Raw genomic sequence first — 19,776 nt, forward strand, 5'->3', positions numbered from 1 at the left:
GGCTTGTTCAATAAAAAATAAAATATTATATGTCTGATGAAATGGCCAGGCTTAAGAGCTTTGTCAATTACAAAATAAAGCTAGTAATCGTCCGCTAACCCAAGATGTAGTATACAGATCAGCGTTCATAAAGTCCATAACGAAATGCATTTATAAATGCTCAACCATAAGCCATTACCATGACACTGAAAAATCGGCCGGATTACTAATACAAATGAAAATGTGTACCAAAGCTTTACTTTTTTATTATAATGTATTTGTTTCATCGGAAAGCCTGATGCAGTATGAATTGATGCTATTGCGTATTTACAGATGGATTAATTTACTAACCATATCAAACTAATATGGCCTGATTAATTTCAAAGGTGGTTTCCTCGTCTTCTTCATCAGCAAACTCATCCGGATCGTAAACAACTCTAATGATTAAAGAACAAGAAGGGCAGCGTGCGACATCATCACCATCCCTTAAATCATCCTAAACAGTAATAATGAGTATACAATGTTTGTAAAGGAAACATATAATTCATACCAAGTAGATTTCAAACTTGTCTCCACATGGACAAGGATAAGTATAGCGGCCCTCATCTTCATCAAACTCAAAGTCCTCGATTTCAACCTTCATAATTGACATGGTTAGTCTCAAATATCTAAAAGTCTCTAGGCATGCTGAGTGATTTACCTCGTCGTAAAATGAAGCCATTTCGAATGATATATATCGAATACAAACAAAGACTTTTCTCCCCTCTTGTTTGTTGTCACATTTAAGAAAAAATTAGAAAAAAAAAGGTCACAGGATCACAAACCATAAAAAGTAAAATAGAAGATTTATTAAAGTCTTGAATCGATATTGAACTTAGTATGAGAACCAGTGTAAGACAGACGATTTTGACCATCGTAGATTTTAGTATAGATGCTAGCCAAAGTTTTACCAACTCTTTGCACTTCACAAACAATATGAATTGTTTCGCCTTCAGCAATTCCGCGTAAATAAGAAATCGAGAGATCTGTTGAAATGCCGATTATTTGCCATTGTTTACCACCAGCAACCAAAAGAGCAACACTGCTACACATATCGATCAACGTAGCTACGCAACCACCATGAAGATTACTCAATCTGCATTTTATTAGACTTATTTTTAAAGGTAAAAATCTGTATTATAAAATACATTACTGGTTACAATGATGGTGTTCTATCTTGAACTCCCATGTCAACTTGTCGGTTTCTGCATCGACGATACTCAGACTTTCTGATACATTATTTTCCCATGATACAGATCCTCCCTCGCGGCTTCCGACCGTAAAATTTACAGCTTCAAGTAATCTGGGAAATTTCTCCGCGATATGAGGGGCGATTTTCATGTTTAGAAAAAATAAAAATAAAAAATAAAAAAAAAGAAAGAGAGAAAAGAAATGATGATTGCTTGAGAAAATGAATGACAAACCAATAAACCAGTTACACAATAAAATTTATGCCACTCCTCCATGTCATTCTAATTATTCCATACAGATCAGTAATGTAACCATGTCGTATATATTGAAATACCAAACGTCACCGTATTTAAAATCACTAGATATTTTAGCGAATTTAGCAGAAAATCTCGTGAATTTTTCGAACATCGATTGCATAAGAAGACGCAATCCAGTATGTATGAATAGCTTAGTCTTGATTTTTAGACTGTCGAGCAATGGAAAAAGAAAGAAAAAAAAGTCTAAAACAGTCACATAATTAAGCGCCAAAAACTATTGCTAGGCTTTCATTAAAACTTGGGTCCATCGTACAACTTTTTCTTTTTTCCTTTCTACTAAAAATCAAAAATGTCTCAACCTCAATTCAGTGAAAACGACCAACGTGAACTTGCCCAGGTAAGAAGTACAAAATGATGCATACTTATGGCAAAAGTATTCATATGTCGCATACAATAGTTCCTCGAAGCCGAGCAAGCAAAGGCCAGAGTCCAAGAAGTTGTTCATAATATGACCGATACTTGTTGGGTAAATATATAAATGCAAAAGTGGCATGGGAAAGTAGTTATTTACTTGTATAAACTATAGGATAAGTGTATTTCTAAGGTCAACAACAAGTTGGATCGCTCAGAGGAAGCTTGTCTCGCCAACTGCGTTGATAGATTTTTAGATACCAGTTTATTCATCGTCAAGCGTTTGGAAGATATGAGATCTAGCAGCATGTAAACAGGATTTATCAAAACGAACAAACAACATCTTTTTTCATATTCTCGAAATACGATATGTACATTATATATAGAAACTTTTCTTTAATAAAAAAAAATACGATTTTTATTCTAACAAACAAGCGAGGCAACACCATGCATTTCCTCGCGAAGTTCATCCCATACTTCTTGATTCTTTTCATTCACAGTTGCAAGACTAAAATAATATTAGTTTGTTTTTCTTGTTTTAGCCCAGTGTTTGTATTATTATGTATTTACCTGTCCTTGAGCTCTTTAATAGTTTCATCAAAATCTTTATCAGACTCCTTCGCTTGAATCGTCAAGATTTGGATTTTAACCGTCTATATTATCACCATTAATTACCGCATGTCTTTTCTCAGCTTAAACACGTTACCTTTTCTAACTTTTCCTTTTCTCCATCTTGTAAAGCACGAATCATACCAGCAATCACGCTATCTGAGATCTCCTTTTCGGCCGTCTGAATTTCTTGAGAAACATCTTGAAACCCTTCCGTTACAATCTTGCAAATAGAATGATATTGATCAGCAGGGCATTTCCCACTCAAATAGTCTTTAAAAGCACTGATGTGGCGTTAGATTCTTTTTTACTTCATTACAAGAATTCAGCTTACATGTCAAACTCATTATACAGCTCCATGCGTGTGCTTTGAGCTTTTAACAGCTTTTGAAGTTGGTCTGCCAAAACTTCATTCTTTGTTAAAACTTCGCTACTGGAACCTGTCATTAGTGTGGAGTGGTGGAGCGATAAAGGAAAGGATTATTTAAGTGGAACGTGCGGGTCAACTTAACATTTAGCTCGTCTGAACGTCACACTTTTTCCAGTCAACTAAATTTTTGGTTTTGGCCGCGAAAAGCCAAATCACGTTCACCATAAATTTGACAAGATGTACGAATTTTTTAAGCCGAATTACTCTTTCTGGGCCAAAGAGAAACACACGGGTAATCCAAGATAAATCAAGGGTGATGATAAATCTCATATATCAAAGTTTCTATAAAGAGCGTTGAGGAGTACTTAAAGAATAAATACTTCTGTCTTGGACACATTCAAAAAGAACATATAAATTATAATGCTTTGCGACGCCGGATTCATATAATCACGCTTTTTCGATTTAAGGGCATTTTCAATATAAGGGTGCAATTTTAAAATTTTCCAGTCACCCTTTAATCGAGCGACTGATGTAAACGGAAAAAGCAGTTTTCATCATGTAATCATCCACTTTCAGGCCTGTTGTCATATTTTGTAAAGCTTATGTAGATAATGGAGGAACATTATATAACTTCATATGACATCAAATACAAGCTGCAATAAAAATATGTAAGACTTAGCGTATATAATTAAATAAGCTACTAGGAAGATATTTAGCCCCTCCCGATCAATACTGGCTTTGGAGGCCATAAATAATAATAAACTTTGTAATAGAATTCAATATCAGTACCTCTAATATTTTTCGTTAAAAATTCAAGTGACTACGTATACGAACTTACCAAAGTCCATGATTGTTACTATACGAATATCCATTCTTATGTAATTTGATGATTCTTTTATGACAATAAACTGTGACATCCTCAAAAACTATCAATTGAAAAAAAAAAGATACAAATGAAATTCCAAATAGAAAACTATTGGCAGGATTACTAAGAAGGCGATATATGCCAAATCAACAAATCATTTAGGCTGCAGCCCGATTCGACGGATTTGGACTCCGTTGTTTAGGACAGAATAAGAGTGTCAAAAAATCGTATGATTTAATCTTCATTAGTTGCCTTTTTGCAAGTACACTTTAGGGCTGCTTCCCTCTCTCTCTTTCTCTCTCTCTTGTTTTTTCGTCTTCCCTCCCCATCCCCCTCTATTTCTCTGGCACCTTTTTACCATGTCACCAACTTCTATATTTGTGTCACAAAATACTGCTAAACGTCTAAAGACTGAGGAATCTAATTCGGTGGAGGAGAAGTTCTTTCCGGGTCTTTTTAGTCAAGAATCCCGCGACACTATACGAAAGGCCGTCCTGACATCGCAACCTTATCCGCATTGTAAAATATCACAATTAGTTGACGATTCTCTTTTGAGACGTGTTCATAAGGAGATCTACAGGGAGCTAAACTTCACTAATAAAGAAACTGATATTTACAAGGTAAATCAAACAGGCGATCTTGCAAATATGGATGGCCTTAATGATGATGAGCGTAACAAGCTTTCCGCTTTGTTTGAACTTCGTAACGCTATATACTCAAAAGAATTTCGTGAATTTGTGTCTGAAGTCACTGGCTGTGGTCTATTATCACCTACAAAAATGGATATGAGTGTCAATACTTACACAGAAGGATGTCACCTTTTGAACCATGACGATGTAATTGGCACACGTCGTATCTCTTTTATACTGTATATGCCTGGTGATCCTGACGAAACTTGGGATCCAAGTTATGGTGGGGCTCTTGAACTCTATCCGGTGGTTGAACGTGATACCCCTGCCAATGAACCTGTTGTGTCTGTACCTCCTCAATGGAATCAATTTGCCATGTTTACCGTCCTACCTGGTTACTCTTTCCATTCTGTCGAAGAAGTAGTTGTTCAAAATAAGCCACGTCTTTCTATTCAAGGTTGGTTCCACTTTCCTCAGATAGGTGAAATGGGTTACAAGGAAGATGCAGAAAAAAGTGACAGCCAGTCTTCTCTCCAACAAATTGAAGCAGCTGTTGATTCCAAGGAAAAATATAAGCAATACAACACGGAATTAACAGATTCGGATACAGAACTCTTATCTGAGAAAGATATTGAATACCTTTCTACTTGGATGAATCCCATTTACCTTGATTCCAGATTTTTGACAAAAGTCACAGACAAATTTCTTGATGAGTCTGTAGTGCAATTGAAAAAAATACTAAACGAAGAATTGTATGCGCGCATCAAAGTGGCAATTGTTAAAGCTGACCAGCGTGATGGTTTTACTGAAACTAGAATACCTCCCCATGGAAGTGGTATCTGTGGTGATTGGAAAGTTCAAGGATCTCCTATTTCCCAGCGATTTCTCAAATTGACCGAAGTTGCAAACTCTGATGAAGAAACTTCGGTTATGTTCGCAAAGTTACGTTCTCATTTTGAAAGTGAATCTTTTCGCCGTTGGTTGGCAGTTTTATCCCATTTACTGCCTATTGGTTACAGAGGCGCGGCTCGTCGATTCCGCCCAGGACATGATTTCACTCTAGCGACTACAAATAATCGTGGCCAAGCTGTCTTGGATGTAACCCTATGTTTGGCTACTATAACCAATGAGAATGATACAGAGATGTGGAACACCTGTGAGTATGGCGGATACGAGTGTTACATGTCTTCTCATGAAGGTGATGATGATCCTGCTACATATCGCTCTTTTGACGATGATGGTGCACTTCTAACTATGGCTGCTGGTTATAATGAACTTTCCGTAGTTTTGAAAGACGAAGGTGTCATGCGCTTTGTTAAATATGTCAGTGCTAGAGCCCCGGGAGCTCGTTGGGATGTATCTTTTGAATACGACTTACCCGAAGAAGAAGAAGAGTCGTAATTTAACTCGCCTGTCACTTTCATAATCAATTCATTTTTACATACTCATTTTTCAAGAATAAAATATAAAAGCATTTAATCTAAATAGATATGTAAACGTTCCTGTCCAATTGTCGTAAGACCAGTAATAATTGTGTATTATATACTAGTCAATCCAGTATCTCGATTTCCCGACTATGTAATACCGAACTTTCAAATTTAAATAATGGGAAAACACATAGATACCAGCATTAAATAAAGGATTGTCTTATACTTAATTAAAAGTATCGTCTTTAGATACCCTTTTTTTAAAAATTGCAATATGAATCTAAAAGAATTACAGTTGCATTTTTCGATGCTCCGTTAAACGTATAAACCGATTCGGTTATCAATTAGTTAGACAAACATCATATCTGTTTCGTTGTGTGGTGTAAAGGCATAATTGATAGCCAAGCTAATGTGGTGGATTCTACAATGAGCTATGGTGACATCGAGATACGTCATAGATTAAAGGAAAATATTGCCATTAAGTCAAGTTGCAGGTTGACTATTCCATGAAAATGGTCCAGGTTGGCACTCGGGACTTCACTGTATTGTTTGTGTAGTTCCTGAAGTACGTAAAAACCCAATATATTTTATCAGCTTATTAGAGTGTCATCCGTATGAGCGCATAGTCGTGTGCAGTAATTGATATTAGAGGAGCATCAACCGAAGCAACAGCCGGATTTGTCTCTTGTTGCTGGTGTAGACGGTCTATGTTTTACCCATCTCATAAAATTAGAAATGTCTTTAAAAAAGTCGTCTTAATCTGTACCTGACACAAGAGTGGCTCAAAATTCATTAAGCGACATAGTACTTTGTGTGTAAGGCAACCGATTTGAGGAGAGTAATATTGGTTTCTTTTCGTCTCCCCCTCATCTATAACATAAACATCCCTACGTAATGTTGGGTTGGTAAAAACAGAACAAGCTAGTCTATTATTATTATTATTATTATTATTACCCACACCCCACTCACCCTCTTCTTTGTATATATTCTTATATATACATAAAAGGAGGAGACCAACAAATTATTATTTTCTCCCTCAACAAAGCCATAAAATTTTTAATATACTCAACATGGACTATTTATCTAAATCTAAAAGCGAAGATTCCATAGATTCAGGCGTATACAGCCCTTCTTCCACTGAAATAAATAATGAACAGAATACTACCAGCTCCCTTTCATTAGTGCGTCAATTAGCAGCACAATTTCCTGAATATGAAAGACAACCACACATGGAACCCTTTGGTGGTGTATGGATGAATCCAAACACGGAAATAGATGAAAGATCAAATAAGTCTGACACCGAAAGAGTCATTGAAGTTTCAAATAACGGTAGATTCGCAAAGCTGAATACTTTTTTGGGCAAAGGAGCTTTTAAGGTCGTTTACAAGGCAATTGATAGAGAAGAAGGCTACGAGGTAGCATGGAACGTACTTCAGGTATTGTTTGTACATAAAAATAATAATAAAAAACTTTTTATAACTAACGACCCATGTACAGGTTACAAGACAAGAAGTGAAGGCTCTGGGTCATGAAATCGAGATTTTAAAGTCAGTTAGACATCCAAACATCATTACATTTCATGAAGCTTGGTATAATGAATCTGAATTTGTATTTATCACTGAGTTGATGACATCGGGAACACTACGGGAATATATTCGAAAATTGTCTCCTCTGCCAAATATGAAGATTGTAAAGAGATGGTGTCGACAAATCTTGAAAGGTCTAGTGTATTTACATGGTCACCAACCTACGATTATTCATAGAGATATCAAATGTGATAATATCTTTATCAATGGTGCTCATGGAGAAATTAAAATTGGTGACATGGGTACAGCAGAAATGAAAGTTGATAAGAAGTACACTGTAATTGGAACGCCTGAATTTATGGCACCTGAAATGTATGAAGAAAAAGGATATAATGAAAAGGTTGATATATATGCTTTTGGTATGTGTCTTTTGGAAATGGTAACAGGCGAATACCCCTATAATGAATGTACAAATGCTGCTCAAGTTTTTAAGAAGGTCACCCAGACAATCAGACCTGAATGTTTATCAAGAGTGCAAGACCCTGAAGTGTTAACTCTTATCAATAATTGCTTGGCTTCAGAACATGATCGTATGTCTGCTTTGGAGATACTTGAACATTCATTCTTGGCTGTTGAACCCGAGGTTGTGCTATTGGCTACAGATATCACCATGAAACAATTGACCCTCCAGGTTGTCTTCAAGGGAATGGATAAATTATCTGTCAAATTTGAATTTAACGCCGATACAGATACAGCTGAAGATGTAGTAGCCGAAATGATTGAAGAACAGGTTTTACCTGAAAAATACCAACAATTAATAACAGGAGATATCAACAGATTACTTCGAGATCTAAATAAACAACAAAATTCAGCTGCTGATAAGATTGAAGATGATCGTATGGTTTGGAGAAGAGAAAACGATATCCGCTCAGAATTAGAACGTGCTAAAAAAGACTTGATGGCTGCAAGAGACAAAATTTTAGATGTTGAAAAAAAATGTGATAGTTTTGAGCAAAGAACACAACTCGCCGAAGAAAGATATAAAGATACCATTACAGCATTAGAACAAGCGAGATTGGCTAGTGAATTGGATCACGAAATAGAATTGCTAAACACTACTCCCTCGTCTACATATAATACCATACAAGGTCCTGAAGATCATGCTCCTATGGACTCATCAGGTAAATATATCATCACGGACTCTATATTGCAAACCACTAATTCACATACAGAATATCCCAATGATACAAGTATCGAGACATTTGTGCTAGAAACTGCTGCTGCATCTAATCGTAATAAGGATAAGGCTTTAGAATGGGTCCATAAACTTCAAAACCAAGACATCATGACAGTAGGCGATCTTCGAGATTTACATGATGAAGACTGGGCTGGGTTCGGGCTTACTGTATTTGCCCTTCGAGCTTTAAAAAATATGCTTGTTGGCCGAAAACAAACATTTCAAAGATCCAGGGCAACATCAAGTGGTACAAATACACCCATCGATGAACAAGAGCAATTTCTATAGATTTATTTGTAACGATACATGTTAGTCAAATTTGTTTATTCACTGTTCCAAAAAGAAAAAAAAATGATAAAGCGCTCAAAAATAAAATATAAAATCAAGAAAATATGAAATAAAATATCGTCTAGGGATAAGAGAAAAATTGTTATGAAGCTTGCAGTGAACTCATGCGAAAAGGGTTGGAATAAAGGTTGCTTAGAGAGTCAGCGTACGACTTAGTTAGGGAGATAAATCTGGAGATAGGTATAGGTATCTAGAATGCATGCTTTGTAGTGATATCGGATAATTTTAAAGTTATGCGCTCTCAAACGATTCCAGCTACTAGATATTACATCAAATTAATGTGACACATTTGTATCCATTTCGACATCCATGATATGCCTTACGAAAACAACATAAAAAAAAAGTCCAAACCGGAGGTAAGCAGTTTGCATGCTTATTGATTCCAATCGAAAATGAATCTGTTTATTGATATTAAAAAAAGCATACATCACATTTCGGTTTTCATTTACTGACCGAAAGTTTAATATGACCTCGTGGCTTATGTGACAGCTTTTACTTTCTGCTTTTTTAATTCCTGATACACACATTTTTTTTTGCTTTATTTTAAAAAGACACACAACCCCTTTTTACCTGTAAATATGGCAAAGAACAATGGAAAGAACAAAAAGACAGCACCCAAGGTGGTAGCTGAGGAGGAACAGCATGTCAAAAATGAGGAGAAATATTTGCGTGTGCAGTCCGATGCCGCTTCGACCAAAGTAAACATAATGTTAGAAAACTTTGCCTCGAGAAAAACGCATTGACATATTCCTTTTTCTTTTATGATTGAATTAGAAAATTGCTGACAAAAAGTTGAAGGCAAAAATTACACGACAGGAAAACCAAAGTCTTTCGGCTGCCCGTGCAGCTGCTAGAGCTGAATTATTGTTACAAGAAGAAGGCGGTTTCCTCGAAGCCGAAGGCATGGAAAAGACTTTTAAGTTTAGACAAGATCAAATCTTTGACAGTCTCGATGTCAATTCAGCAAGCAAGGTAAAGAAAATAGAAATACTTGATTACGCAATGACTAAATTCCCAAGTGAATAGATCTTTTCGCTCGACTTGCCTCAATATGGCCCTTATGCTATTGACTACACTAGAAACGGTCGTCATTTACTAATTGGTGGTCATAAAGGACATATTGCCGGTTTCGATTGGCAAACAGGTGGACTTCATTTTGAAACTCATGTTCAAGAAACAGTGCGTGATGTTACGTAAGTTTATATTTGTCTTTTGAAAATTCATGCTAATTGGTACGTCTTAAAATTTAGATGGCTTCACAATGAAACCATGTTAGCTGTAGCACAGAAGAAATACGTTTATATTTATGATAAATCTGGACTCGAAGTTCATCGCCTTACCCACCACACCTATGTCGATAAACTCGAATTCTTGCCCTATCACTATTTACTCAGTTCGATTGGTAGTAATGGATATTTGAAATACCAAGATACATCAACTGGACAACTCGTAGCCGAAAAACGTACTGGACTTGGACCTTGTAACACTATGACACAAAATAGATTCAACGCCGTCATCCATTTAGGCCACCAGAATGGTACAGTAACACTTTGGTCTCCCTCTATGTCTTCATCCTTAGTGAAAATGCAATGTCATCGTGGACCCGTTAAGGCAATGGCAGTGGATAAGGGTGGTCATTATATGGCTACATCAGGCGCAGATGGTCAATTAAAGATTTGGGATATTCGTACTTACGGTTGTCTTCAAGAATACTATACACCTCGTACTGCCACCTCTTTGGATATTTCAGATACAGGGTTATTAAGTGTTAGCTTTAATACTTCTGTACAAGTGTGGAAAGATGCCTTTAGAACGAAACAGCAATCACCTTACATGTCTCATACTGAAAATGGAAGCGTTATTAACGAGGTTAAATTTGTGCCCTTTGAAGATGTATTGGGTGTGGGTCATCAAAAGGGTATCTCTAGTTTGGTTATTCCTGGAGCAGGTGAAGCCAATTTCGATGCTCTTGAGGCTAATCCTTTCCAAACTAAGAAACAAAGACAAGAGACTGAAGTACACACATTGTTGGATAAACTTCAACCTGATATGATTGTATTGGATCCTACTCAAATTGGTAAGATCAACAAATTGACAAAGGCAGAAGTTTTGAAGAAACGCGAAGAGGAACTTGAAGCAAAATCAGACAATAAACCCGGAAAAGATAAGAAGAGAATGAGAGGTAGAAATTCCGCATTAAAACGACACATGCGTAAGAAGAACAAGAACGTTATAGATCATAAGATGGTAAGGCATTTTTAATTAAAGTGAAGGGTATAAATACTAATAATGACTATTAATAGGCTGATATGGATGAAAAGATTGCAGCAGATAAAGCAAATGAAGAGAAAGAGAAAAATAAGGATAAACCATTCACAACACTCGACATTTTTGAATAAATTAAATAATAATAATAATAAAAAAAAAATAGAATTCATAATATAATACATTCATGACAGCAACTTAAACTGTCCTTTTCATCTTCGGATGGGTTCTTGCTCTCCTTTTCTTCATTTAGTCGTCTTATTTCACGAACAATGCCATAAAAAGTTTCATCAATCCTTATTCTCTGTTTGGCAGAGGTTTCTAGGAATTGACACCCATAATGCTTGGCCAAAGCTTTTCCCTCTTGGTAAAATGTATTAGCACATGGGCGTAGTTATCTCCTATTTTTTCTTTTTTTCTTTTTCTTGTATATTTATTACCATGAGTTGGAACCTGTCTATCCTGTTCAATATCGCATTTGTTTCCGACTAAAATAATTGGAAAGGAATCAAGGTCTTTCACTCGCGCAATTTGATCGTACAATTTTTGAACCTGTTCAAAAGTTCGAATTGAAGTGATTGAATATACTAGTACGAATCCTTCTCCATTCCTCATATATTGTTCTCTCATGGCGCTATCAATAAAAAAAGTATTAGACAAATGACGGTTGCCTAGTGTTAGTATTACCTGTATTCTTCTTGACCCGCTGTATCCAAGATATCCAGTAAAGCACACTCACCGTCGACTACGCATTGTTTACGGTATGAATCTTTTTTAAAGTTTGCTTAAGTAACTATGACAATATGTATGTTTTATGCCTACCTTCAATCGTTGGGTCATATTCATCAACGAAATGCGATTGGATATATTGAATGGTCATTGCAGATTTACCAACACCTTAAATAAAAGTCAATATTATACCTTCTATAAGAGCAGTTGGGGTGATGTTTGTACCTCCTTCTCCTACCATGACAATTTTATATCTACTCTTGCGTTAGGTATATTATGATATTAGGCATAAAAAAATCTACCTACTCTCTTAGGATTGATGAAGCAGCAACTTTGGACATAGCAATAATAATAAACAAAGGAAAGAAGAAAACAAACTATCCTGAGTGAAGGAAGAAAAATCAAGTTGAAGGAGTTTATGATACCCAAAAGAAAAAAGGAGTGAAGTATCGGTAGTAAAATTAAAACAACATTTTGAAAGTGTATAATGAAAAGGAAACAAAGGAGAAATTCGGACCAAGGGGTGTGCATTTCATCATCTGAGCATACATAATCTTTATTTTGCATCGTAATATGATGCAATTTCATACAGCCAAAAGATTAGGGGGGGGGGGGAGAGACCCACAACTGGAACGAAAACCAAGATAAAATATGGATAAGCAGGAACTATGTAAAAAGGGAGTGAGCAGTAAAATAAATATGCAATCAGTTGTCAAGATGAGTATTGTCCCCCTTACCTCGATCATATCAAATATATTCGGTACCTTATTTTGCTGTCATTTATTTAATAGACTATGTGGTTGTACCTAATAAATTTTGTAAAGCGCATGTGATTAACATGTAATATTTACGCGCACACGCCAAAAATGGCTGAGATCGTTCGGGATTTTGCCATTTCAAGGAATTTGAAACGAAAACGACTCGGGTATTGACCCAGACGAACAAACCAATACGCCTGATTGGAGCAGTTTGCTATAAGCCAAAGTATATATATATACATACACATGAATGACTTACAAACAAAATGACCCCCAATAGCTTGGCAAACCGACTTTATTTTGGTATCTTCTCCATTTAAACAGGATTGTCCGGAACAAGTTTAATTATCAACCGTCGTTTGAGCCACATTGCATTTTAAAAGAATCATCACGCTAACTTTGTTCCTGATGGAATTGTTGAATGACCTTATTTGAGTTCAGCGTGTGTAATGTTTTCCTGAAAAGTATTGGTCGATAACGTTGGTAAGGATAAACGGGCAAAACCGTTATCTTTCGTATCTATGATCATTCAAAAATTGATTTGTTTATATTTTAGTTGCTCAAAGATGGAACTTCAATGCAAACACAAATTTGTTAAAATACCACACAGGCCAATTATACAACCCTGCGACAGAAAAAAATTGGAGTCGTCCTAATCGACCTGCTTGTAAGTATTGTTTTAAATCTTATAGCAAAGTTTCCGTCTGCTAAAGAAGAACAATCTCAAATCTTCCTTTTACTGCAGCCTTTTAAATGGTGTTTTAAGCATTATATTTCTAATTTAGTCCAAATGTGAGGCGTCTGTCAAGCGGCTGGCTTTAATTTATAATATACATGGATAATGCAGATGTATAGCTTTTGTTATTAAATACAAGACGACGGTCCTGCTGACTGACGACTTCTTCTGCTCATGTAAATGCGGATTTATTATTGTAATCATTCGGCATTGGGTGACGCTCAGTTTCTCTTACGCTTTTATATACAAATCGATACTTCCTCCTATCAGAAAAATTAACTAGCATCATTAACGGTAAAAAAACAAAATAAATGACGGCCCTGGGAAATAATTGGGTTTATTAAAGGCTAAAATGCAAATCTTTTCAATATTTTATCTATATTTCCATACTTATATGAGAGTATTTATCATCCTCATAGATTAAAGATAGCTTCAACAGTGATACGTTTCAATTTCAATAGTTGGGGCAAATGTTAATTTATGCTTTATTCAAAAGAAACAACTTGTTGAACCCACCTTATTGTAGATAAATGATTTTGTGATATCCGTTGTCTTTTTTTAAGTTTAGAATAACAGTTGAATATGAAGGGATATCGGTTAAGTCCAATAATTTACACAGTGATAAAAGTGTATGCAATTAAGAGCCTATATAGTTGGGGTAGCTTCCTGAAAAGATTTACATCAAATTGTAAGTGCGCAATCTGCTCTTAAATTAACATAAAATTTTGGTTCCCGGGATTTCCAAATGGGAAATTACGATTCCGTTTTCCCACACCCTTTTTTTTTTTCAACATGAGCGAACAAAGAGCTCCCTTATTCGTTTATTTAGATATTATATAGATGAAAGATGAGTAGTAAAAAAAAAAAAGGGTAGTACGGGTGATGGTAAGAGCGAAGACTGTTAAATGGTATAATATGGTGAATAAAAAGTGTAGAGGAATGTCAATGGAAACTTTGTTCTGTAAAACCAGAGAAAAAGTTATTTTCAGCCATCGGTGCATCAGCTGGAGGAGGCATGAAATTTACGTCTTCAGGTGTTATCGATACGCTATTAATGTCGTAGCTAATAGTATATACTCTTTCTCCTTCTTGTGACTGATTGACTGTGCCGTTTGCGATTCCAGAAGCACTGTTCAATTCATTAGGTGTCAAAAAGTCATTACTAAACAACGGGTTGAGCAATGGATTGAAAAATTCAAGATTACTGAAAGATAACAGCTCTTGTTGAGAGTTTTCATCATAAGTTCCTGTATCATAATTTTGATGAATTAAATTCATAAAGCTATCATTTGTGCATGTACTACTAGAGTCCACATCCAAATAGGGTGTACTGTAACCCAACAAAGGTTCTGTAAATGGCATGGTCAGACCCATCATTCCAGATATAAGATCGTGTGGTTGCTGTCCGTCTGTTGTTTGTAAAAGATCTTGTTGTAATTGTTTAACTTCTAAAGTTGGTGTTGGTTCTTCTTGTTTAGGCAGAGCGTATTCAATCTTGCTTTTGGGTGATGTACTGCCACTGACATCATCTTTAGAGAATACAATACGATTCATAAACTTGGTTTCTTTTTTAGTATCACTGTTAGTTGATAAAGTGCGAGTAGGTTTGGCTTTCTTTCTTGATTTAACTGTTTCACCATGAGGAATGTATTCTTTTACGGTAAGGTCATTTCCATTACCATCGGAGGAGACAGTACAAGAATTTTCCTTTCGCTTCCCCAAGGAGTTACCACCGAATGGGTCAAGTGGCGTTGCAAATGTGTTTTGGTCTATTTGATTTTGTGCCACACGCATCTCGTCCTCCCTTTCTTGAGCTAAAACAAACCGGTTGTCATACTGCTCTTTGAGATCAACAAGTGCATCAAACAATAAAGAAGGCGAGCCTCTACATTGAGGTAATTTTTCAAGGGTAGAGATACTTCTATAATAATTCTTATCTGAACTGAGTTTATCACTGTTAGGGCTTGTGGTAGCGTTCATGATATGGATACGAAGTGCCATAACGAGAGCATAGGCAATCATTGGAGACTTGGAATGATATATTAATTCACTGGGTTCAAGTCGGTAGGCGGCGTCAGTAATGATAATGGCAGCAAAAGTGCATATATCGTAAGATGGCCTTGAAGGATTTCTTGCCACAACAGAATCGTTGACATAGGGACGGTGAAGCAAAATAAGATTTGTATACAAAAACATTTTCTTTTGAAAGTTCATTCGTCTTGTTATTGTCGTTTCTGGTGGAATCACATTAGCAGCGCTAGATATAGGTGAATCTGGTTCTGTGTGGGGGTGCATGATATCAGTTAGCCAAGAATCAACACTTGCTAAAAAAGCATTATGCCTCTATATTTTATGTAAAAAAAAAAAAAAAAAAAAAGTTAACTTATGCCGTGATGCTTTATTGTGAGATTTGTTTTTACCTTTACAGGACCTGGGATTTTGAATGGAGGGGGAGGACAATAATTAAATTTGATAACACGAGCAGCAATTTTACTCAGAGAAATTAGAGAATTTAAGCCATCTAACCATTCAGTAGTACAATCATCATCAGTTGGTATCCTTTTTGGTGCCGTAACGTCACTGTTTACAAACAAGAGTTAGAGAGTCTGATCTTTTAATTTGTTTACAAAAAAAAAATAAAAAAAAAAATAATAGGGTTACTTACAGAACTTTCTCTTCTGTGGCTGAAGGTCTACCATAAGTCATACTTATGGTACAATCAGTAATGTAAGCCAGCCAAAAGGTTCTTATACACAGTTGGCCAAGAGCGTCTTCCTTTTCGGATATCAGTGACCGGTGTATTCCTAAATCTAGCGCGATCCGGAATGCTTCTCCGGCCCAGAGCCAAGATTTTGTAAGGTTCGCAGGAAGTTTTGTTTGTTCTAAATGATTTGCCATAATGATTAAAGCCAATACTGTGCTGACCCTTGGAGTATCTTTATAACAATTAACAAGAGATGATACATAGGTGGTGCAAGCATCACCAAGACCTTCAAAGGTTTGTTGATTATATTCAGTGTGTATACGATCTGTTTCCACATGAGCAGCACGTGCAAAAAGGGCGTAAAAAAATAAAGGTGAAAGATAGGTAGGCCTATTGTTCATTACTTGTTTAAGCTGAGTTTTCATATCTTCCTTATTTAAAATAGGGAAAAAGGGGTTGATATTTTCGTAATAAGTTTCAATTAAATAAAGTTGATCACTTTCAGAAATAAATGGCGCCTGAATTGGAGTTGGATCAAAAGTCGGAAAATTGCATTCTTCTTTTATAGCTTTAGGTTGAAGTTCCGGTTGAATATATCCACAAAATGATGTTTCTCCAGCGTAGTGACCAGAAAGTAATGTGCCAGGTTTTCGAAAAACCGTTGTTGATGGTATAATGTCAATATTTATTAGTGTGGCTGCTGCAGGATTTCGGTCAAAAGAAGATGCATCAGCCGGCCCCTTTCCCTTGTCATTTTTGTTTAAAGTGTTATCTTGTTCGTCATTAACAGGATTAACATGATACATACAAGAACATGTTTGTCTTTGGCAAAGATTATCTGGTGTTGCATTGTTATCACACTTTGTTTTCTTTTTCTTGCAGTTTTCACAGGCCTTTTTTTGTAATCTAGGTTTTTTCTTTTCAGGTTCACAAGCTGAAGGTGGATTAAAAAACTTGTATTCGATAGAGGTTGGAGAGGTTGGATTACGCAAAGCATCAAGAACTTCTCGTGCTACCACTTGTAGTTTCTTTAAAGAAGGAAAAGGTAATGGGGGAGGTTCTTCAATCATTTTTTTTTTTTTTTAAGGAAAAAAAAAATGTGGAGAAAAGAAAGGAATAGAAAAATAAAAAGGAAACGCGAATAAATATAGATGTTGTGTATACGTTACTCACGATTGAAAACAAGTACACAAAAAAAAAAAAAAAAAATACTAAGCTGTTGTGTGTATTATGTGAAAAAGTATATATTTATTTTTTTTGTATATCGTGATTCTTCTGCTTTCTACTTTGTGTCGCTAGTGTGGAATTTGTCTTTTCGATTTGTACTCTTTAGATGGTGAATCTGTTTTCGCTTGATTTAGCTGCTGAATCACCGTGGGGAGTGAATTCTACAACTAAAGTGTTGTTAAGGTTGAGAAACTCTTTCAATTGGCGACTATTATGATGATTATTATTATTAGTTTTATGTATTCTACCATTTTCCCGTACCAATACACATTACCCAATAGTCTCAATCTTTTCATTTTTCTCGGAACTCTTGATCCACAAGGCAACTCTATAAAAAACCTTACGCACAGAAACAACAGCACCACAAATTTCATCTTCATACTGGAATTGCTCACCCAACATAGCAAGAATCTATAGTATATATTATAAATAACATGTACATGGACAAAAACATGATTTATTGTTACCAAATTAAGCCAATAGTCGTTGATAGATTCACCAGTTCTATTTCTGGGAAATTGAATACTGAACTTACCACCGTTGGCGTTGGCGGCATCTTCCCACTCGGGACGAATTCCCTTCTTAAAGACATGGTAATTTGAGCTGATTTCAAGATGGTTTACTTTAACAATGTTATTGTGAACACTAACAGTTAAATTGTTAAGATAAAGAATATAGAGACCATACACCTTAATATGATAAATACCCCCAAAAGTCTTCAACTGTGTCAACATTAACGATCTCCTTCAAGTTTTGAGACCAAGAAGCAGCATTAGCCTTCTTTCCTGGGTTATCGAACCATAAAGTCCAGGTATTTTGAAGGGGATGCTTAACATTATAATTTTTGGCATCGTGAAAAACAGTTCTTACACTGTTGTCGTCATTATTTCCTTGTTCGACAATAGGTTCTTGTTCTGCAACATCAATAGGACGTGTTTCTTGTTCAGTCATTTTAATATACTATTTTTATTTAAAAAAAATTAAATAAGTGCCAATACGCTTTGTTTTCTATTCTTTCTTCTATTTATTTATGAATATATTGACAATTACCCTTTCTTTTATTGTTATTTCAAGGAATGACTAACAAAAAATAGAAAAAAACCTTTCAATTATTTCGAAACTAGCACTTTCTTTGCCGGACCGTGACGTTGGATCACACCCGGATTATTTGATTGACCGCTAACAAGAAGTTGCGAAGGAGAATCATTGCATCAAAAAGATATTTGGCCTAAACATACAGAAACCCCCTCTCTATCTGCGGTATGAAGGTCCGTAAAACCATGAACAATAAACGATACATACAATCATCAAAACAGATGGATGAATTATCAAATAATATCATTAAAATAGATTATTTACCATTTTTTTTTTTTTTTTTTTTTTTTTTTTTTTTTTTTTGGGAAATTATAGTTGAACATTGCCAACCCAGCCACTGGCTGCCAAAAATTGATCGAAATCGAAGATGAACGTCGTCTGTAAGTTTCTTACCTTTATGCAACAATCAACAACAGTCCAGTACCAGCAATGTTTAATTGGAATCCATATAGAACGAGATTTAGATTAGATTCATGTGGAGAATGATTAGACATTGCTGTCTGTCTGCTATGAAACAGTAACTAACGTTCTTATTAGTCGTGGTTTCTATGATAAGCGTATGGCCCAAGAGGTCTCTGGTGACTCCCTCGGTGGTGAGTTCAAGGGATACGTTTTCCGTATCTCTGGTGGTAACGATAAGCAAGGTTTCCCCATGAAGCAAGGTGTCCTTTTACCTTACCGTGTCAAGCTTTTGATGTCTAAGGGTCACTCTTGTTATCGTCCTCGTCGTACTGGTGAGCGTAAGAGAAAGTCCGTCCGTGGTTGTATCGTCGGTTCTGACCTCTCTGTCTTGTCTCTCGTTGTTGTCAAGCAAGGTGAGCAAGAAATTCCTGGTCTTACTGATACCACTGTCCCCAAGCGTCTCGGTCCTAAGCGTGCTTCCAAGATCAGAAAGTTCTTCGTATGTTTATCTTATTACAATAATAATTTGCATGAATTTACTGACATTTTATTTATATCAATTAGAACTTGACCAAGGAAGATGATGTCCGCAAGTATGTCATTCGTCGTGAAGTTACCCCCAAGGGTGAGGGTAAGAAGTCTTACACAAAGGCTCCCAAGATCCAACGTCTTGTCACCCCCCTTACTCTTCAACGTAAGAGACACAGACAAGCTCTTAAGCGCAGAAGAGCCGAAGCTTCTCAAGAGGCCGAGTCTGAGTACAAGCAATTACTCGCTAAGCGTGTTAAGGAAACCAAGGATAAGAAGATTGAACGCCGTCGTACTTCTTCTATGCAAAAGTCTGCTTCCGCTTAAACAATTTAACAACTGTTTCCTTCATTAAAAAAAAAAATAATAGTTTTTTCATTCGACTACAATATTTCAAAAGAAAAGGAAAGGAAAAGGTCGAAATTATTATTTTCCGTTTTGTTT

The 19,776-nt window shown here is 36.0% G+C and overlaps 11 protein-coding genes across 11 annotated transcripts; 5 read left to right on the forward strand and 6 right to left on the reverse strand.

The window, feature by feature from the left end:
• Positions 1-334: 334 nt before the first annotated feature.
• EV154DRAFT_562513 (diphthamide biosynthesis protein Dph3) lies at positions 335-700 on the reverse strand (the record flags this gene model as incomplete). Its single annotated transcript, XM_051605731.1, has 3 exons — positions 335-475; positions 530-616; positions 680-700. The coding sequence occupies 3 exons, from the start codon at positions 698-700 to the stop codon at positions 335-337; spliced, it is 249 nt and encodes an 82-aa protein (XP_051458725.1).
• A 17-nt stretch (positions 701-717) lies between these two features.
• On the reverse strand, positions 718-1,403 carry EV154DRAFT_462920 (HotDog domain-containing protein). Its single transcript, XM_051597603.1, has 2 exons — positions 1,172-1,403; positions 718-1,114 (listed from the first exon to the last, which is right to left on the reverse strand). Exons 1-2 carry the CDS (start codon positions 1,357-1,359, stop codon positions 829-831), a joined length of 474 nt encoding a protein of 157 aa, XP_051458726.1. The 5' UTR covers positions 1,360-1,403; the 3' UTR covers positions 718-828.
• A 372-nt stretch (positions 1,404-1,775) lies between these two features.
• Positions 1,776-2,311, forward strand: EV154DRAFT_505521 (Tim10/DDP family zinc finger-domain-containing protein). The gene is made up of 3 exons (XM_051601182.1): positions 1,776-1,863; positions 1,924-1,992; positions 2,053-2,311. The coding sequence occupies exons 1-3, from the start codon at positions 1,816-1,818 to the stop codon at positions 2,188-2,190; spliced, it is 255 nt and encodes an 84-aa protein (XP_051458727.1). The 5' UTR covers positions 1,776-1,815; the 3' UTR covers positions 2,191-2,311.
• On the reverse strand, positions 2,301-2,965 carry EV154DRAFT_462924 (DNA repair REX1-B-domain-containing protein; the record flags this gene model as incomplete). Its single annotated transcript, XM_051597604.1, has 4 exons — positions 2,821-2,965; positions 2,584-2,770; positions 2,448-2,530; positions 2,301-2,385 (listed from the first exon to the last, which is right to left on the reverse strand). The coding sequence occupies exons 1-4, from the start codon at positions 2,931-2,933 to the stop codon at positions 2,301-2,303; spliced, it is 468 nt and encodes a 155-aa protein (XP_051458728.1). The 5' UTR covers positions 2,934-2,965.
• A 1,017-nt stretch (positions 2,966-3,982) lies between these two features.
• Positions 3,983-5,839, forward strand: EV154DRAFT_505523 (Oxoglutarate and iron-dependent oxygenase degradation C-term-domain-containing protein). The gene has a single exon (XM_051601183.1). The coding sequence runs from the start codon at positions 4,081-4,083 to the stop codon at positions 5,749-5,751; it is 1,671 nt and encodes a 556-aa protein (XP_051458729.1). The 5' UTR covers positions 3,983-4,080; the 3' UTR covers positions 5,752-5,839.
• A 1,191-nt stretch (positions 5,840-7,030) lies between these two features.
• On the forward strand, positions 7,031-8,828 carry EV154DRAFT_418959 (kinase-like domain-containing protein; the record flags this gene model as incomplete). Its single annotated transcript, XM_051595869.1, has 2 exons — positions 7,031-7,222; positions 7,275-8,828. The coding sequence occupies 2 exons, from the start codon at positions 7,031-7,033 to the stop codon at positions 8,826-8,828; spliced, it is 1,746 nt and encodes a 581-aa protein (XP_051458730.1).
• A 526-nt stretch (positions 8,829-9,354) lies between these two features.
• On the forward strand, positions 9,355-11,362 carry EV154DRAFT_505526 (WD40-repeat-containing domain protein). Its single transcript, XM_051601184.1, has 5 exons — positions 9,355-9,586; positions 9,663-9,860; positions 9,915-10,081; positions 10,139-11,135; positions 11,192-11,362. Exons 1-5 carry the CDS (start codon positions 9,467-9,469, stop codon positions 11,285-11,287), a joined length of 1,578 nt encoding a protein of 525 aa, XP_051458731.1. The 5' UTR covers positions 9,355-9,466; the 3' UTR covers positions 11,288-11,362.
• EV154DRAFT_197250 (ras-like protein 2) lies at positions 11,237-12,440 on the reverse strand. Its single transcript, XM_051594318.1, has 6 exons — positions 12,189-12,440; positions 12,108-12,136; positions 11,976-12,050; positions 11,841-11,922; positions 11,594-11,787; positions 11,237-11,507 (listed from the first exon to the last, which is right to left on the reverse strand). The coding sequence occupies exons 1-6, from the start codon at positions 12,221-12,223 to the stop codon at positions 11,323-11,325; spliced, it is 600 nt and encodes a 199-aa protein (XP_051458732.1). The 5' UTR covers positions 12,224-12,440; the 3' UTR covers positions 11,237-11,322.
• Positions 12,441-14,137: 1,697 nt separating this feature from the next.
• On the reverse strand, positions 14,138-17,183 carry EV154DRAFT_197243 (fungal-specific transcription factor domain-containing protein). The gene is made up of 3 exons (XM_051594317.1): positions 16,042-17,183; positions 15,797-15,956; positions 14,138-15,719 (listed from the first exon to the last, which is right to left on the reverse strand). The coding sequence occupies exons 1-3, from the start codon at positions 17,148-17,150 to the stop codon at positions 14,319-14,321; spliced, it is 2,670 nt and encodes an 889-aa protein (XP_051458733.1). The 5' UTR covers positions 17,151-17,183; the 3' UTR covers positions 14,138-14,318.
• A 121-nt stretch (positions 17,184-17,304) lies between these two features.
• Positions 17,305-18,481, reverse strand: EV154DRAFT_462938 (translation initiation factor eIF 4e-like domain-containing protein). The gene is made up of 5 exons (XM_051597605.1): positions 18,358-18,481; positions 18,014-18,267; positions 17,775-17,952; positions 17,582-17,718; positions 17,305-17,515 (listed from the first exon to the last, which is right to left on the reverse strand). The coding sequence occupies exons 2-5, from the start codon at positions 18,256-18,258 to the stop codon at positions 17,410-17,412; spliced, it is 666 nt and encodes a 221-aa protein (XP_051458734.1). The 5' UTR covers positions 18,259-18,267; positions 18,358-18,481; the 3' UTR covers positions 17,305-17,409.
• On the forward strand, positions 18,386-19,762 carry EV154DRAFT_197337 (40S ribosomal protein S6-B). The gene is made up of 4 exons (XM_051594319.1): positions 18,386-18,575; positions 18,718-18,782; positions 18,940-19,303; positions 19,369-19,762. The coding sequence occupies exons 1-4, from the start codon at positions 18,570-18,572 to the stop codon at positions 19,657-19,659; spliced, it is 726 nt and encodes a 241-aa protein (XP_051458735.1). The 5' UTR covers positions 18,386-18,569; the 3' UTR covers positions 19,660-19,762.
• Positions 19,763-19,776: the final 14 nt, after the last annotated feature.

Source organism: Mucor mucedo, assembly GCF_025094135.1.
Source record: "Mucor mucedo strain NRRL 3635 chromosome Unknown EV154scaffold_35, whole genome shotgun sequence".
Classification (NCBI taxonomy): domain Eukaryota; kingdom Fungi; phylum Mucoromycota; class Mucoromycetes; order Mucorales; family Mucoraceae; genus Mucor; species Mucor mucedo.

Coding starts and splice junctions, on each gene's coding strand:
- EV154DRAFT_462920 (XM_051597603.1), bottom strand. CDS start 1,359: ATGAAAATCGCCCCTCATATCGCGGAGAAATTTCCCAGATTACTTGAA. Junction 1,115..1,171: donor GAACACCATCATTGTAACCA/GTAATGTATTTT, acceptor AATAAAATGCAG/ATTGAGTAATCTTCATGGTG.
- EV154DRAFT_505521 (XM_051601182.1), top strand. CDS start 1,816: ATGTCTCAACCTCAATTCAGTGAAAACGACCAACGTGAACTTGCCCAG. Junction 1,864..1,923: donor ACCAACGTGAACTTGCCCAG/GTAAGAAGTACA, acceptor CGCATACAATAG/TTCCTCGAAGCCGAGCAAGC. Junction 1,993..2,052: donor ATATGACCGATACTTGTTGG/GTAAATATATAA, acceptor TATAAACTATAG/GATAAGTGTATTTCTAAGGT.
- EV154DRAFT_505523 (XM_051601183.1), top strand. CDS start 4,081: ATGTCACCAACTTCTATATTTGTGTCACAAAATACTGCTAAACGTCTA.
- EV154DRAFT_505526 (XM_051601184.1), top strand. CDS start 9,467: ATGGCAAAGAACAATGGAAAGAACAAAAAGACAGCACCCAAGGTGGTA. Junction 10,082..10,138: donor GAAACAGTGCGTGATGTTAC/GTAAGTTTATAT, acceptor CTTAAAATTTAG/ATGGCTTCACAATGAAACCA. Junction 11,136..11,191: donor ACGTTATAGATCATAAGATG/GTAAGGCATTTT, acceptor GACTATTAATAG/GCTGATATGGATGAAAAGAT.
- EV154DRAFT_197250 (XM_051594318.1), bottom strand. CDS start 12,223: ATGTCCAAAGTTGCTGCTTCATCAATCCTAAGAGA. Junction 11,923..11,975: donor ATATGACCCAACGATTGAAG/GTAGGCATAAAA, acceptor ACTTTAAAAAAG/ATTCATACCGTAAACAATGC. Junction 11,788..11,840: donor GCGGGTCAAGAAGAATACAG/GTAATACTAACA, acceptor TTTTATTGATAG/CGCCATGAGAGAACAATATA.
- EV154DRAFT_197243 (XM_051594317.1), bottom strand. CDS start 17,150: ATGATTGAAGAACCTCCCCCATTACCTTTTCCTTCTTTAAAGAAACTA. Junction 15,957..16,041: donor GCCACAGAAGAGAAAGTTCT/GTAAGTAACCCT, acceptor GTTTGTAAACAG/TGACGTTACGGCACCAAAAA. Junction 15,720..15,796: donor AAATCCCAGGTCCTGTAAAG/GTAAAAACAAAT, acceptor CATAAAATATAG/AGGCATAATGCTTTTTTAGC.
- EV154DRAFT_462938 (XM_051597605.1), bottom strand. CDS start 18,258: ATGACTGAACAAGAAACACGTCCTATTGATGTTGCAGAACAAGAACCT. Junction 17,953..18,013: donor ACAGTTGAAGACTTTTGGGG/GTATTTATCATA, acceptor TTTAACTGTTAG/TGTTCACAATAACATTGTTA. Junction 17,719..17,774: donor ACGACTATTGGCTTAATTTG/GTAACAATAAAT, acceptor TATATACTATAG/ATTCTTGCTATGTTGGGTGA.
- EV154DRAFT_197337 (XM_051594319.1), top strand. Junction 18,783..18,939: donor ATCGAAGATGAACGTCGTCT/GTAAGTTTCTTA, acceptor CGTTCTTATTAG/TCGTGGTTTCTATGATAAGC. Junction 19,304..19,368: donor CCAAGATCAGAAAGTTCTTC/GTATGTTTATCT, acceptor TATATCAATTAG/AACTTGACCAAGGAAGATGA.